We start from the raw sequence: 16,604 nt of genomic DNA, 5'->3' as shown, positions 1-16,604 counted from the left end.
AGGTAATCTCTCTAGTAAATAAAAGTAAGGTTCCTGATTCTATCAAAAAAGAAGCAACAATTAGTATTAGGGTTATGTAAATGCTTTACAATTACAAATAGAAATAGGTCAATGGACATTAACAAATAACAGAAACGTTTAAATGTTCTGAATGCCAATCCGTCCTTCTAAATTCCCCTGACATGCCTCTGATAGAGACAAGCCCCTTCAGAATGGCCGGTAAGAGTGAGAGTTTTTAAGCTTTTAAGCAGACCATTGGCTAACGACAGGGTTTCAGAAGACAAGAGTATCATGAATTAGGGATGCAATGACACCAACTACTTATAGTGTCCTGTACTACAGACAGTGCAAATAACAGAGTTTAGTGGGGTTAAAAGAATGAAACTACACAAGAACAGTGTGCATCTTATCTGTTTCCAGGAAGGTTTATTTCTTGGTTCTGCCACACGTACAAGCAACAGTATAATTTCTCAGAAAGGCGACACATTGCACAAACTCTGCTGCCTCGGGCAGCGCTACAGCAGACTTAGCTCTTTACTAAAAACAAACACTCATAATACAGGAATCACTACAACTTAAGGTACAACAATAATCAAACCGAATAAAACCCAACTAAGACCTATCACACAATAAGAACATTTAAAGGACCAGTGCTATTCAGATGCCGAAGCCTAGGGGCAGTGAAAGGTTACATGATCGTGGAAGTTCCTTGCAATAGCCTAGACTTGGACCTTAGTTTTCAATGCCATTCCAGCTGCCTTTCTCTCTAGGACAAGCGATCGAGTGTGGCTTGTTTGCGGGACTTTATGCTCGCTGTAAACACAAAGGCCCAGGGGAGACTGCCTCTTCAGTTGAGGGGGTTCCTGAAATTTCTCCCGGCGAAGCGAGCCTTGTCTCCCAGCTCCTCTTCAATCCTGCGGTATGATTTAACAACATTTAAAAATGGGCAATTGCTAAACAGTCTGTTGCTGTAGTAGAAGGATATATAGGGCGGCAGTGTAGCATAGTGGTTAAGGAGCAGGACTCGTAACCGCAAGGTTGCTGGTTCAATCCCCGCTGGGACACTGCTGTTGTACCCTTGGGCAAGGTACTTAACCCACAGTTGCCTCAGTAAATATCCAGCTGTATAAATGGATAACATTGTAAAGAAATTGTAACCTATGTAAGTCGCTTTGGATAAAAGCGTCTGCTAAATGAATAAATGTAAATGTAAATATAATGGTAAAATTCTTTTATGAACTTGACATATAAGAACATACCCATTCAAACTCATAAATATCAGACAGGTTACATTACTGCTTAATGCCTGGTCTCTGTTTCGGTGAGATGTGAGGGATTACAGTAAGACACTGTGCCAAAGAGCTAGGCTAAAGATGTGAGAATGTACGCTTATTAAATAACACCTTCCCTCACCTGAGAAGTTGATTGTACTTGGCCAGACGCTCTGATCTGCAAGGTGCGCCAGTCTTGATCTGGGAGGACAAAGATGCTCATTGATTCTTTTGTTGGCAAGGGTATACTTCAGAGTATCAATTTCCCACATTATTTATATTCAAACAAATCAAGGAAATAATAAGCAGAAACAGGAAGTAAACAAGGCTTCATGTTCCGTTCATCTCACCAGGAATGCTCTGAAGAGACTGTGACTGTGAAGAGACTAGTATAACAGTGGCACAACTAAACACAGGTGTTAAACCTCCCATACCTGCCCAGTGCAGAGTCCCACGACCAGGTCAGCAATGAAGGTGTCCTCAGTCTCCCCTGAGCGGTGGCTGACCATCACGCCCCAACCGCTGGACTGCGCCATCTTACAGCTGCAGTGGGGGACAAGAGGAAGATACCAAGTCAGCTCTCATTGTGGGGGGACTCCCATCTGTCTCGAATCAAAGCAAAGAGGCCTGGTGGGTGACGTACGCCTGCAGGGACTCGGTGACGGAGCCGATCTGGTTGACCTTCAGCAGCAGGCAGTTGCAGGCCTTATCCGTCACGGCCTTGGCGATGCGCTTTGGGTTGGTCACCGTCAGGTCGTCTCCCACCACCTGGATGGTGGTGTTGGCGGTAAACTTTGACCACGCCTCCCAGTCGTCCTGGTCAAAGGGGTCCTCAATGGAAACCACTGGGTAGAGCCAACAGAAGCACACTCACTCATGAGAAAGAACATCACATATGCAGAAACCATCTACAATGTATCTCAGCTGCACACAAGTGTCCATGAACCACTCCAAAATATTTAATTATTTGCCTATAAAATATTTTGTAGCTTCTCTTGTAAAGAACTACAAAAAACTGCCCGCGTTTCATGCCTGCAACTATGGTATCAACTGCTGGAGAAGCAATTATTCACATAGGATGTCTGTTGTCGTATCATGATTGAAAATGGGTTATTTTTCCTTCTGATAATTTTTTATTTCAAGCACTCCTGCTTTTGCAGGATGTCGGCGGATGCAATCTGTGCTGATTGGGCTTCAGGTTGATAACTACATAACTATTAGAATGTGCTGTATTAAGAGAAAAAGGGAAACGGACCAGGATAATCCTTGACAAAGCTCTTGTAGAGGTCGGCCAGCTTGTCAGAGCTGATGTAGCGGCTGGGGTCGTCGGGGGACTTGAAGTCCAGGTCGTATTTCCCGTCACGGTAGAACTCGGATGCGGCCACGTCCATGCCGATCACAATTTTGTCGGTGTAGCCAGCCTTGCTGATGGCAGTTTTCAGCAGTTCAAGAGCTGGGGACGAGGAGTAATTGGAACCGTCAATGATTACACTATTCTGTGAAAGTTACTTGTGCTACTTACCTATCAAAATTATGAAACACAATCCCTCTGAAACATAATTTCTGTCTGCCCAGTCATTGTGGTAAACTATACAGAGAAAACGCTCCCAGTTTCCTGGAAGGCAGAAATGAACGGAAGTAGTTGCTAATGACAAACGCATTATAATTATAATGCAAATGCATTATGGGAACTATGCTTGAAGAGAGCCTGCTGCTATTACATCAACAGTTGGAGAGGCAGCTGCTGACAGATCTCGCCCTTTAAGCCTCCCTCTCTAGAAGCTGGGCCAGCTTTCAGGTGGCTCATCCAGTGGCTGAGAGTCAATTTGCTTTACAGTATTACATTAGGGTGTTAATTTGGAAACCATCTGTTGTCACTGTAGAGGCATGTACAGCAGGGCTAGGGCCTACAGGAGCTAAGGCAGCCCTGCTGTTTGGCTGCACGTGCCTTGTGTGACTTAAAGCTGAACGCAGTGGATATTCCCGTGTTGTTAAGTCCTGCCTTATACTCTGATGCAGTGAAATAAAGGCAAATGGGGTATGCTATTAATGTATACAGAGGGACTCACATTCCCATAATTCTTAGTTCTGATCTGACTATGAAACTATTTCAAAGTAGTTGTGCAGTGTATCGCCACGTCTGCCTCACCTTCCTTGTTCTCCAGGATGTTGGGGGCGAAGCCGCCCTCGTCGCCAACGTTGGTGGCATCCTTGCCGTACTTCTCCTTGATGACGTTCTTCAGGTTGTGGTAGACCTCGGCGCCAATGCGCATGGCGTCCCGGAAGTTGTTGGCGCCCACGGGCAGGATCATGAACTCCTGCATCGCCAGCTTGTTGCCGGCGTGGGAACCACCGTTGATCACGTTGAAGGCCTTGAAATCAGACAAGTGAAGAGAGCATAAAGTACCTGCACAAGGACGTAAAGAGGTTACAAAGACATCTAAATTCCCCCTTCAAACTGACAAAAAGGGAGCATGGCAAAACCTGCACATTCAATTACAAGCTGAGCCACGCGTACTACTTCCACGTTAAGTCGGGGTGGCAGTGTAGTATAGTGGTAAGGAGTAGGGTTTGTAACTGCAAGGTTGCTGCTTCACTCCCCTGCAGGGGCAATGCTGCTGCACCCTTGGGCAAGGTATGTAACCCAGAATTCCTCAGTAAATATCCTACTGTATTAATGGATAACATGTAAAAATTGTCACCTCCGTAAGTCACTCTGGATAAGAGCATCTGCTAAATGATAATAATATAATGTAATGCAATGTAATGTGATGTACTGTAATGCAATGTAAAGTAGTTTCTATCCACGACGTACAGGAACCGGAAGAATGACTTCAGGGTTTCCAGCGAGGTCAGCGATGTGGCGGTACAGGGGGACGCCTTTCTCAGCTGCACCGGCCTTGCACACGGCCAGGGACACGCCCAGGATGGCGTTAGCACCGAACTTGGCTGGAATTTGATAAGTAAAATGAATACGCTTTCCAAACATCACAAAACCATACCAAAACACAAGGTACATGTTACATTTCACAGGCTGAAGTGAACTGTACACCCTGAATGACCAGAAATCTTTGCTTACACTTATTCTCAGTACCATCCATGTCCAGCATCAGCTTGTCGATCTTCTCCTGCTCCAGGACAGAAACGCTCTGAGGAGAGAACACTCGTCAGTTGGGTGTAAAGGCAGGATGGTGAAGCCAGCCCAGTGCCGCACCTTTTGATTTTTTTTTTTGTTTTTTTTTTTTTAAATCACAAGGACATTCTGTTCCAATCACCAGTCATATTAAACATTCAATAAACATTCACTTTATCGTGAATATAGATTGTATGATTTAGGTGATCCATCTCGTTACATTTCCAAGGGCACTTTCACAGCCGCCAGGAACTCTGCATTTCACTGAACACCCCCTGTGTGAAACGGAACACTGGTGGCCTTTGTAACCTATAGTCAAGTTCTCCAACATCACAGGAAATACAAAAGGTGGCGCACTGACTGATTTTATAATTTAAGACATTTAAGACACTACCAGTTAATCAGCAAGGTAAGCTTCTTCAAAGCACTGATTTATGTATTTGTGCAAATACATATTTCTGTAAATACATACTCCTTCTATAATTATCTGAAGGCTGTTAGTTGCAGAGAGATTTTTGTCATTACAGTCAAGTGCTTGACATGTATTTAATACAGAGCCCTTGCACAGACAGCATGATATAACAGCCCAAGAATTGCTAATATGCTAATATGCTACAACATTTTGCAATTTTTTTGTTTCCCCCACAATAATACATGTTACGTCAGTCAAACAATAAATGTTCCTACCTGGCGAACCAGGGCAGGTGCAATTGTTTTATTGATATGCTCAACAGCTTTTGAGACACCTGCAAGGAACAAGCATATTCATCACTGACCCAGGGAAAAGAAACGCGCAGCAGGCAAAACTAGACGATCACAGAGCAACACCTTTTCATTCGGGATAAATGGGGACTGAGACATACAAACAGAAAGAATAAGTGTGAGGTGGGGAAATTTTATTGATTTGATAAAGATGTTATTGGGATTTAAAAAACATCTGTGATCACCTATGAATGCCTAATTGAGTTAGTGGTCAAGCCAAACTGATTTGTCATGCTTTTGAGAGATTTTTAAGCTTTTACCCCTCGTTTGTGTTCTCCCACACTCTTTTTGATTACCTGATGATACAAAGCTGGTGCCAAGAACTCATTAACATATTTAACAGCTTTTTTCACGCCTGATAGAGAAGAAGAAAAACATGGAGTGAAAAGGGAAGAAAGGAAAAATGAGAACACAGGCAACCCTCTTTTCACCATCGGAACCAGAACCAGGTGGAACTATGGAACCAGCACAATGAACCACCAATCACAAACCAAAAAGACGGCAGGATTCCAGTTCCCCCTTTTCAGTGAAGCCCCACCCACTACTAAGACCAGCCAATCAGAGGAGGCTGAGGGGTATCAAAACTCCTACATCAAGATGGCTGGCAACCTTTACTGTATGAACAGAAAGATAAGCTGATGGAGAAATGTTTGCTCCTAAGTTGCAAACAGTAATAAATATATTCTACTCATCTCCAGAATGTTAACTACGACCATAGTTTACAAGAAACGAATCTCTCCCCGGTGTCTAGGTCCCACTGTCTGGGTTTCAACAGTGTCTGCTTGTCCAAGTGAGATGATTATCTCTGCCATTCTGGCTAGGCTAAATGTCCACTAAGCAGCTGTTTTTTTTTTTTGCCTGGCAATATCTGCTGCTGACAGAGCAACATGGTCATGCATTCTGACAGCTCTGCCCACATTCCTGGATCCAGTTAGCTAGTACCAGCTGAAGTAGCACGGCTCGGTGTTTTACAGTTCTCACGGGGCTTAACAGACAAAGCAGTGGAAATGCACACAGAACCGGTGCTTCACGGATCCACCTGGTTCCAGATCCAACCATGGAAAACAGGCTCTTGAAAACATGGGGAAGGAACACAGAAATTACTAAAGCAAATAAAAGGTTGTGGAGTTGAAACAGAAATAGGCCTTATATCTCCCTGCTTGTGCTAAATGGCAGCTACTAGTTATTGCTTCAGTTTCAAGCAATAAAAAAAAACTGATAAAGCTGAAAAGCCACCATCACTGAGAACTGAATATAGAATCAGTAGTTTGAATTTTGACTGCCCAACAGTTAATGTATTGGTCTGTCTAATGGGACACTCAAAAAAAATCTACAGTAGGTGATATGACATTGTCTTCTCTCTGTGTGGTAAAACACCTGTCTGCCAGGAGGAGAAGTGCATGGAACACACCTTTGCCCAGGTAACGGGACTTGTCATTGTCACGGAGCTCCAGGGCCTCGTAGATGCCAGTGGAGGCACCGCTGGGCACAGCGGCTCTGAAAAGACCTGAGAGGGAAGACATGATAAAATGTATTAAACACATGGGCATTCTTGCACCACCATGCTAGAAAAAGGAAAAGACACAAATATACCTGAACATAACCTAATCAACAGACAACAATGGAAATGAACAGCAGAAAATTAATTTGTAGGCTTCCAATGACTGATGTATAGTAGCGTACTTGGCTTCCCTTAGTTTCTAGGCTGTCTAGTCAGTTTGCATAAGTTAACTTGTGTTAGTATGCGAATAGTGTTATGCTCTCATTCACTGGTCTGGGAGTGCTGTTAGCCAGGTTTAACACTGTTGCTCATTCAACTTGAATAGATACACTTCTGTTCTTTTGTGCCGGAAGTCACTCTGGATAAGAGCGTCTGGTTAATGAAGGTTATGTAATGTAATGTAATAATCAGCCAGTAAATAAAATAGTTTAACAATTCTAGTAATGTAGGGCCACAGTCCTGTTACCTGTAAGTTAACAAGTGTTTGATAGAAGGCAAGATGATGGTTTCCAAATTATTATTTCAGACTAAAAATGAAGAGGCACAACAAAAAAACTATAGCTCTTCAGGGATGGATTCACCCATCTCTAATCAAAAGGATAACCTAAATATTTAAGATGGAGGCAGTATTTTCTGTAGTAATACAATAAGTATGATCAAATTCACCCTCCAGTCCCATCTTTGCATATTAGCAAGTAGAGGTGTCAAAGAATGAGTGACAGGACTGGGAGACATCCAATCAGAGACAGACCTGCAAAGGTATTTGCCCATTATGCAAGATCTGTGTGGCTGAAAGAAGGGCTCATCTAAGTGTGAAACGACACACGAAAGCATGTGGCGTTGTGACACAGACAGAATAACTCCTGTCACCAAAGGCATGTGGGGCAGAATCCACACGCACCCAAAGAGGCCCATTTCGGCTCAGCCGTGTGTGGAAAATCTGGGCCCAGCTTTCATTCTCGGTGCTTATCTCACTGTAAACCAGAGTCAATGCAGTGTCAGGGTCTGGAGATCAAGAGGGACAAAGGAGCTTAACCAGAGATTTGAGCCATGAGCCAGGGCTTAACAAATCATCTGCCCCAAGGAAACCTTTGTGAGGCCACCTGTAATCCTTTCAGCCAATCAAAAGAATCGTGGTTTTGTGGCCAAGCAGCTCTGAGATAGACTGTTACGATGTTGGGGAACTAATATCAACTTAGATGTGTGCATTATTTATCCATATCACTACTTTGGATGACTTACATTGTCGTGCTATTTAATGGAATAATAAAGAGTGATACCAGTCACACTAATCAAGCTCTTATGGTTGGCCAACAGATTCTACATTCACAGAGATGGAATTAGTGTAGAACCTGCCCCAGTCATACGTGACGGGAAGAAGCACAGTATCCTTTCGGGACCTACCCTTCTGTTGTCAATACTGATAGCACAAAAAAAGAATGTTCTCACTCCTTACAGCCATTTGGGAGGGGGGCGGGTGGGGTTTGAAAATAAGAAGACTGTAACTGCTTACAAACTTGATCTGAGGAACAAATATTTAAGATTTATTTCATCGTCACATATGCTTTGGGGTGGCAGTGCAGCATAGTGGTTACGGAGCAGAACTCGTGACCGAAAGGTTGCCGGTTTGATTCCCCACTGGGGCACTGCTGTTGTACCCTTGGATAAGGTACTTAACCCATAATTGCCTCAGTAAATGTCCAGCTGTATAAATGGATAACATTTTTTTTTTTTTTTTTAAAGTATAACTTATGTAAGTCGCTCTGGGTAAGAGTGTCTGCTAAATGATGTAATGTAATATAATGCCTCACAATGCGATTTGTGTATTATGCAACAAAATGTGATAGTGACGGCTGGGGCTGTTGCAGGGAAGGCCACACGCCTCTCCCTTCGTCCCCCTACATGCCAACCTCCTGTGTGGGGAAACGCCCAATGTCAGCCGCAGTTGCTGCCAGACAACTGAGTGAGCTCCCATGCAGTTGACATCAATTTCATCAATTCCTCCAAGTGGCGGGAAATACGGGAAAATGCATGAAACCCCCAGATAGCTAACATTATGATAAAGATTACCGATATCATTAATGGTACTCTATGGTACATCAACATCTCCTGTTTTTAATGATTTAATCTGTTATGATACTTAGTTTGTTTGCCATTTCCAGGAATTTGTTTTGCACAAGGTCAAAAATGTTTTATGTTTCCAGACCCAGTCTAGTGAAGCCTTTACGCAGAAAACTGTCAGTTTAAGCACTGATAGCACATTCATTCATTAGGCCTACACAATAGGACTGTATTGTTCGATTCACAATAATAAAAGGGACATCATTACGAGCCATCATTACGATTAATCAGGATTAATCTTCTGTTCTGGGTCTGAAAATAGTAAACAGCAATTACACAAACAGCAAACTGAGCTTTGAACGGTGCTCTTCAACTGATCTTTCACTTCCACTGTTCTTTTCTGTGCCACTGAAAGAGATGCCAAAATTATTTTGGCAGATAGTAGAACACAAGGGCTTGTGCAGAGTCCTTCATTTAAGAGGAAACCTATGGCCTGTATGAGATGCTAGTCAGTGAGAAAAACTTCCCAGACAAGTAAAGCATTCTTTCTTTTTGTCCATTTCATTGAAACGGGGGCATTCCCACTCAAAGGAACACTCAGATATCTTATAATCTCACTCCAACATCAATTAGGCACCCTACTTAATTAATGGCCTTGTCATTAATGGCCAAGCTTTCAATCAAAGCTTTGTTTTAGGCAGTAGGGCATGAAAAAAAATGAAGGAAATTTTTCATTAAGAGAGAAATGCATTCCTTAGAATGCATCTGCTTTAATGTTCTTCTACATGATCACGGTTTCAGCTGAAATCTTCCAGCTCTGTGATGGTTTTTTATTGGGAAAGATATACAAAAATCGACTTTGGTGAGATGTAGCAATAAGACTGACAGAAGATACCCTCCGAGAGTGTGATCACTTGATTCCTTAATCAATTACTTATCCGCAGTTGTGTTTTCACTAGCCGATCCATTTGAGAGAATGGTTTTCATTTCTGCTGTTCACATGCATTATTGACAGCTTCATAAGATACATACTTCGGACACTCAACGTCCCCCAGCGCAAATCACTGCAGAAATGTGTTGCAGCCCAAGCAGTGTAAAATTACATCAGCTATTTTTATTCCATTACCACTTGATCTCCAGTTTCATGGGTACTGTAAACCCGCTAGGGAGCTCGGACCAGTGGACAGGAACAAGCCATGGCCTTCACATGTTGCAAACAGAACATCAATTGTTTTGGGGCTATTACACTTTGTTATTCTGTCAGCAGGGCCTCAGACATTTAAGAATATTAATCTGATGGCCTCTCTCCCAATCTCAAGTTACTCGGCATTGTCGCTTCAGACTCCATACATAAAGCGTCACGTTACATTCTAAAGGGAGTTATACCTCCTTTCACCGCCGGACCAAAGGGCGGCCTGAATTATTAACTTTACATTAAATATTCATAGTGATTTTGTCTGGGTTTACGGTTTTCAAGAAGCATTATTCGGTCCCGTGTTTCGACAGGTCAACGTGTGGCACGCTGCTGTTGCCCGTACCTTTCTTGGTGTAGAGGTCAACCTCCACGGTGGGGTTCCCACGTGAGTCGAAAATCTCACGCGCGTGGATCTTCAGGATCGACATGGTGCTGGATCTGCAGAAGGAAGGAAGCGGTGACTTTCAGAAAAGGCAACGCCAGCACTTCAGACCATGTACACATGCTAACACGCCTGAGAATTACATACATTACAGCTGGAATGGCGCAAAATCTGGGAAGCTAAGGTCTCACACACCACTAGAATTAAGTCGAGATTCTGTACTCTGTGTTACCACATCAGGGCTCTGCAACTGTTCAGAAGCCATACAGTGCTGCCCATTGGTCACTGATGCTCCCCTATTAGTTATAAAATACTTACCATAACTCTGGGATACACACAGTCACCAAATGTTTCAACCTATCTGCCCAGCTATTTCTCTTATCATTTCCGTTTTTATAATGGTAGCCGTTTGTGGACAGGATAATTAGACCCCCATGCTCTGGCAACATATTAATAAATCCATCATCTTCCATGAGTATTTTCATCTTGGCGCTCCCTCTTCTGCATTTTATCTTTCTTTTTCCAAGGCCATCTTGATGTGTTTTGTTGTGGATCTACTGGAACAGGTATTAGTGACATTTTTAAACTTGCTTGGTATCCCCTCACATCTACAAAGGTGCACAGAATCGGGCAAATTTGTCTAAGAATCACGGCAAACTCAAAGCTCAAAAGGGCAACTGAGAGCTAAACTGGAGATGGAATGATTGTGCGTGCCATTGGGGTGGCAGTGTAGCATAGTGGTAAGGGGAAGGGCTTGTAAGTAAGAGGTTGCCGGTTTGACTCCCTGCTGCGGCACTGCTGTTGTACGCCGAGGCAAGGTACTTAACCCAGAGTTGCTTTAGTAAATATTTAGCTGCATAAATGTACAAAACGTAAAAACTGTAACCTATATAAGTCACTCTGGATAAGAACATCTGATAAAATACTGTAATGTGTATCCTACAGTCCCAGCTGAAGCATATTCTCTTCACTACACTAGGGGGCGGAAGGGTGTGGGAGATTGAAAGGCAACACCAATTCATTAGAGAGACTTTTCTCTCTGTGTCAGCTCATCTGCAGACACCAGAATCACACTTACGACAGACTGAGTCTGTGTCCAAGCAATCTGTCCCTGACATACCAATGAGGAATCAACCAGAAAATCACTTCTGACAATGCAATGACAGCTTACTTTCCAAGTGAGAAAAAAAAAGACAAAATCATCATCATAGCATCACAAAGCCAGCACAGTTCAGAGATGGAATCTATATTAGGGCTAATCTCTGAATGCTTAGTGTTTTGAGCATACATGTAACTCCAAGATGTGGCACAACAGGTATATAGTGTTGAAAACCATATAGTAAATGAATTCACTTACTGACCATTGTGAAGACACATCTGTGTACTTACAAATATTGTGCATCTCCCAAAATAAATTTGTCACATTGTGTTTCCACACTAGAATCATGCAGCTCATGTGATGTGGGCGGAGGTGGGTTGGTCTCCAAGGCTACTTATGGACTCTTTCTATAGCAGGGCATAAATTTTCCCAAGTGGCAAAACATAAATTGCACTAATCCGGGTGCACATAAACAAGGGGGAAAACTCGCACTGCGACAGCGTGGGTTAGCAGTTAGCGAATATGGCCACATTTTTTTCCCACCTCGTGAAAACTGTCATGAGGCAGAGGACATGCAAGTGGTGCAAAACAAGAACATTACGTAAGAATGATGAGGTGGTGGCAGTTGTTGCTGACTTGACTGTCCATTAGGCGGTACACACTGCGGGTGGCTCTTTGCAGTATCTTCAAGCGTAGGGACACACCCATCTGTGCCATGGGGATGCTCAACCCCATGCTAATACTCGGGTTTAACCATCCATCCACAAAACTTTCAGGAAAAACTACAAAATAATGGCAGGGAGGCCAGGCTCAGACATCAGCATCAAAACTAAAAGAACTTTTTGTTTAAAAAAAAAAAAAAAAAAAGCTTAGCAGCTAGCAAGAGAATAAGTGCAATGTCACTGTCACTGACACCTAATCTTGCCAAATAAGACTGAAATGGAAATAGTGCTCTGGTAGGCACTCTAAATGTAATAATGGTACTTTTCACTCATTTTTATTTAACCTTTTAAAACAGACTCTAGCATTGTTGTTTGATGCTTTGGTATAGTACTGCATGCAAATCTAGTAGAAACCTACGTATAATCACTGGGAACTGCAATGGATGCATTTTTCAGCCACTAAAAAGACCCTTTTCATGTGTTTGCATGTGTATAGGATGCAAAGACAGCAAAATGAGATGACCACACATGTGCCCAGGAGCAATGTGTCAGGATATTGTTTATGTATTATTGACTGTAACATTAATTCTTTATGAGGTCAGGTGTTACGGTGCCTAACTGAAACAGAATGAGAGAAATTAAAGAAAATGTACAACAGAGGAAATGTGGACTATCTGTATGATGATGGATCCAACACTGTCAGCCAATGGGCAGGTGGATGCCTAGCCTAAAGACATTACCAAACAAACATGGATGGAGATGAGAACTGAGATAAGGAAAAAAAGACAGGGATGTCTGAGCTAACTCACTTACACACTGTGAGAGTGTAAATGATTTCTGTTGGGATCAAGTGAACAGAATGCAACCTGCAACCTGCGGCTGGTCATGTGTTTTACAACCTTCTACATCCTCTGTGTAACAGATGTCTATGTCTTCCAGTGCCAGGCCTGGCTGAACAAACTTTCCTGTATATTAAGTTGCAGCCCATAAGACTACATTTCCTTGCTAATCTGAAGCTCATCGGCTGTACCATGTTTTTGAGGATAGCTCCTGAATGGGTAAACAGAGTGTCAAGCAGCCCCTCTGATTTGTTGTAACTTTAGATTTGTGGACATATTTATGACCTTGTGAAAGCAACAGTTTGGAGGTTGTGGTAGGAGAGCGCTCATTCACGCATTTTGTTTTATTTGACAAGCCTGGCCATGTTCATGTTCGCCCTTTCTAATAGATTCGTTGACTCAATCTTTCCACTCTTTGCGGTCAATGTGGTCGCCTATGATGGTGGACCAATGGAAAATGCTATGGCTTCACGTATCCATGCGGAAACTTGCCTCTGGCTACAGGGCAGAAGGAGAAACGGACAAACACCAGTGACATGTGACTGTGCCTTCTCTGCACTGCGTTTGATGGGGTGGTTATGAGTAACATTAACCAACTAGTGTTTACACAGAAACAGAAAACCACTTATTGCGTGGATAAATAGACAAAATTTTCCAGACAACAGACTTCATTAGCCAGTTAGCTAGCTTCATGCAAATTAATGTTTCTGCTATTTGTACATTTCAGTGATAACTAATTACAGAATGAAAACACACGTTGCTAAGGTTTAATTATAATAATCAGTCCCCTCCCATGACAGTTGGGACGCGAAAGACTACCTAGTTATCCGCGAACAAACAGCTATCTCACCAAGATGTTTATCCATTAAAGCAGGTGGTCATGCATTCATTCATTTGTCGTCTATTGTGTAAAACCGTTTCCTAACATCGCTAGCTAGCTATCTGACTTGGTACCCGAGTGAAGAAGGAAAAAAATGGCGCAAGAATGGAAAAAGGACGGTCACAGACCAGGGAACAACTTGGCTAGCTAGCAAGTACATTAGGCCAGTTTGTCTGGATAACGGTAACATGGAGAACTGCAACTGGCTGCCCTCTCAAATGCATTCATTTCGTCCTTTGAGTACAGCGTGTACGGCGGGATGCAAGGACAACATCGAGCTAGCTTAGCTATCTAGCAACATCATTGGAAGACGCTTACAAGCGAACACACCCCCTTTTCCTGGCCTTGTCAAATCCACTGCAACTTACCCCCTAGCGCCAGAGCACATCTACAACATTGTTCCACACAAAGACAGGTACTTCTAACAAAAAGGCCATTTAATAATCATTTAAAGAAAACAAACGTGTACATTTTTGTTTTATCTTGCAGCTAATCAAAGTCGGTGCATCATATGAGCAAAACCATACGGTCTAATTATATAGTGTTGCAACCCAAGACATTTTTCTATAAGCAGAACTGCTGGAGATGAGGCGTAAGTTATTTTAAAACGTAGCTTCCTACAGTTACATCATTCTGTATGAGTTTGTTTCTCAAATAAGTCGAATCCTCTTACCTCGTTCTAGCAGGTGCAAGAGTGGAATCGTGCGTCTTCCTCGCGCTGGGGCAGGCAGACAAGGAATCAGGTGAAGTTCGGATCCTTTTCAATGTTTGAGATCATGAAAGGAACATGAGCAGTGCGATCTCGCCATTTCATTGGCTCGGCATGCCTCACACGACACGCCTTCAAACGGGGCGAGGGTGTGAGCGCGTTTCACCAATGAGCTCGCCGCTAACGGTGTGCCGATGCAGACATGTGTGCTCATTGTACTGACTGACGTTGCTCAAAATTGAGATACCAAATCGATGGAAGTCGTAGGCATTTCTTGACGGTAAACGGCACATTGCAGTAGATCAATACATACACTGCTCTTTGTGGTAACCTATTAAGTCGGAGCATGGACGACTTGTTAGTAAAACTAAAAATCCCTTTTACTTAACTACACAGGGGAACACCACGCTTAAAGCAAGCATGTTTAAATAACATTTATATTCTGTAAACCTCCTTGCTCGGGGCACAGCTCATTTTGCAACGCTAAACAGGTGTCTATTCTAAGGCTTCCCAAAACTGTTTCGTGGTTAAAAACTATTATTGCAGTAGTGTAATTTCTTAAATCATACAAGTGCACACGATGTACACATACACGGAGCTATTTTTGTCGACACGCCCACTTCTTCAGTCTGCAGAAACCCCTTCTTCAGTTACCAGAGGTTGCTGCAGTGCCAGACAAGCGCAGTGGTGCAAACCCGAGTACGTGCCTGGAAGCAGCAAACCTCTGCGTCACAATCGACAGAACATGTCCTGCGTGTGCATGCCCGTGCAATTTTGCATGGAACATGCAGAATCTGCATCTGATGTTAACACATTTGTGGTCGTTTCATCCCTCCAAAATTAGTGAGTGAGCGTATGCTCTACACACAGATACGAAGAAGTGTAATGTGTCAGGATGATAACCACCATGTAATCTAACCGGAGAACACCCCTCCGTTTTATTCCTTGCGTGGGTAATAATAGCTCACGAGATGCAATTTATGGAATCGTGAGAAGAATAAGGGATGCCAATTTTTACAGTGTGGAGTACACCCGGTTTTTATTTTAGGAGCTAGTTAACTGTGATTCTGACATCCAGATCATGCTGATGAGAAGCACCACACTGGTGCGATTGCCCCGCCTTATCTAAGAAACATCAATCATTTTGCCTCCCATTACATAAATCTACACCATCCACCACGTGCGCCTGATGCATGCCACGTTTTTCATGCACTGAATTCGTGTGTTGTACAGAGAACGTGCAATGAATGCAATATGGCATAATTAAAAATGTAGGGAAAACTTGCTGCACTGATTCTGTTACAATAGGCCGCATAGTCATATGCAAAATCATAGTCTAAATCAGTAATTAGTTGATTAATTAATTTGACTCGGTCCACTCACAACATTGCCATTTGTCTATAGTACATTAACTATTAGGGTGAAAAAAATCTGCTACAAAGGCTTTAAAATACTCCTGATTCCATAAAAATCCCAAAAATTAATACGGCTTATGATAAAATTATAATATTGTGAAGAGATGCTTGTGGGATGTGAAATATTGAAAGGATGTAGAAATTCCAGTGTCTCACGCTTCCTACCTCTTAGTATCCACAATGTGTTCTCAGATGTAAGATAATCGTGTATATGAATGTATTTGAGAGTTTTTGTTCAATAAGCGGTTTGCAAACGCAGAGTCACCATCTCTGACTGAAGCGGTGCGCTCATGGCGACAGAAACCCCCCCGTGACTCACACTGCAGTCCAATTCAGGAAGAATCTCTCACCTCTATCGTAGCAAGGACGAGCGGTGTAAGGCTGAGCATCGGCAATGGCAGCTAGTCGCAGTGACCTTGAGGACAATAGGCACATGAGTGCGCCATCTTGTGGTTTCCGTGAAAATATCTGTCTACATATAGCTAATCATATTAAGCAAAAAAAAAAAAAAAAACTGTTTTAAAGCAGTATATCCGGACACACACAAATACTCGTGTTATTCGTCAGGTTACCACATGCAACGCAAAAGGATCCAGGATTGTTATTATGACTTTTGTAAAGAGAAAATAGGTGTGTACGGCTGTTTTTTTTTTCTGCTATACTGAGTCAAGCTCACTGTAGCATTAGGCTACATT

The 16,604-nt window shown here is 42.7% G+C and overlaps 1 protein-coding gene across 1 annotated transcript; it reads right to left on the bottom strand.

Annotated features, from left to right (window-relative positions):
- Positions 1-405: 405 nt before the first annotated feature.
- On the bottom strand, positions 406-14,628 carry LOC118780485 (alpha-enolase-like). The gene is made up of 12 exons (XM_036533006.1): positions 14,459-14,628; positions 10,267-10,361; positions 6,578-6,673; positions 5,092-5,150; positions 4,351-4,420; positions 4,087-4,220; positions 3,421-3,643; positions 2,527-2,724; positions 1,915-2,116; positions 1,706-1,814; positions 1,414-1,472; positions 406-914 (listed from the first exon to the last, which is right to left on the bottom strand). Exons 2-12 carry the CDS (start codon positions 10,349-10,351, stop codon positions 848-850), a joined length of 1,302 nt encoding a protein of 433 aa, XP_036388899.1. The 5' UTR covers positions 10,352-10,361; positions 14,459-14,628; the 3' UTR covers positions 406-847.
- Between the last annotated feature and the right edge of the window lie 1,976 nt (positions 14,629-16,604).

This window comes from Megalops cyprinoides, chromosome 7 (assembly GCF_013368585.1).
Source record: "Megalops cyprinoides isolate fMegCyp1 chromosome 7, fMegCyp1.pri, whole genome shotgun sequence".
NCBI classification, from domain to species: domain Eukaryota; kingdom Metazoa; phylum Chordata; class Actinopteri; order Elopiformes; family Megalopidae; genus Megalops; species Megalops cyprinoides.
The sequence above is the reverse complement of the archived record's forward strand: the minus strand, read 5'-3'. Positions and strand labels throughout refer to the sequence as shown.

Bases quoted from the DNA above. Each gene is read 5' to 3' on its own strand.
- LOC118780485 (XM_036533006.1), bottom strand. From the start codon at position 10,351: ATGTCGATCCTGAAGATCCACGCGCGTGAGATTTTCGACTCACGTGGG. The intron at 6,674-10,266 runs GTACGGGCAACA...CTTCCCTCTCAG, and splicing joins TGACCTCTACACCAAGAAAG to GTCTTTTCAGAGCCGCTGTG. The intron at 1,473-1,705 runs GTATGGGAGGTT...TTGTCCTCCCAG, and splicing joins TGGGACTCTGCACTGGGCAG to ATCAAGACTGGCGCACCTTG.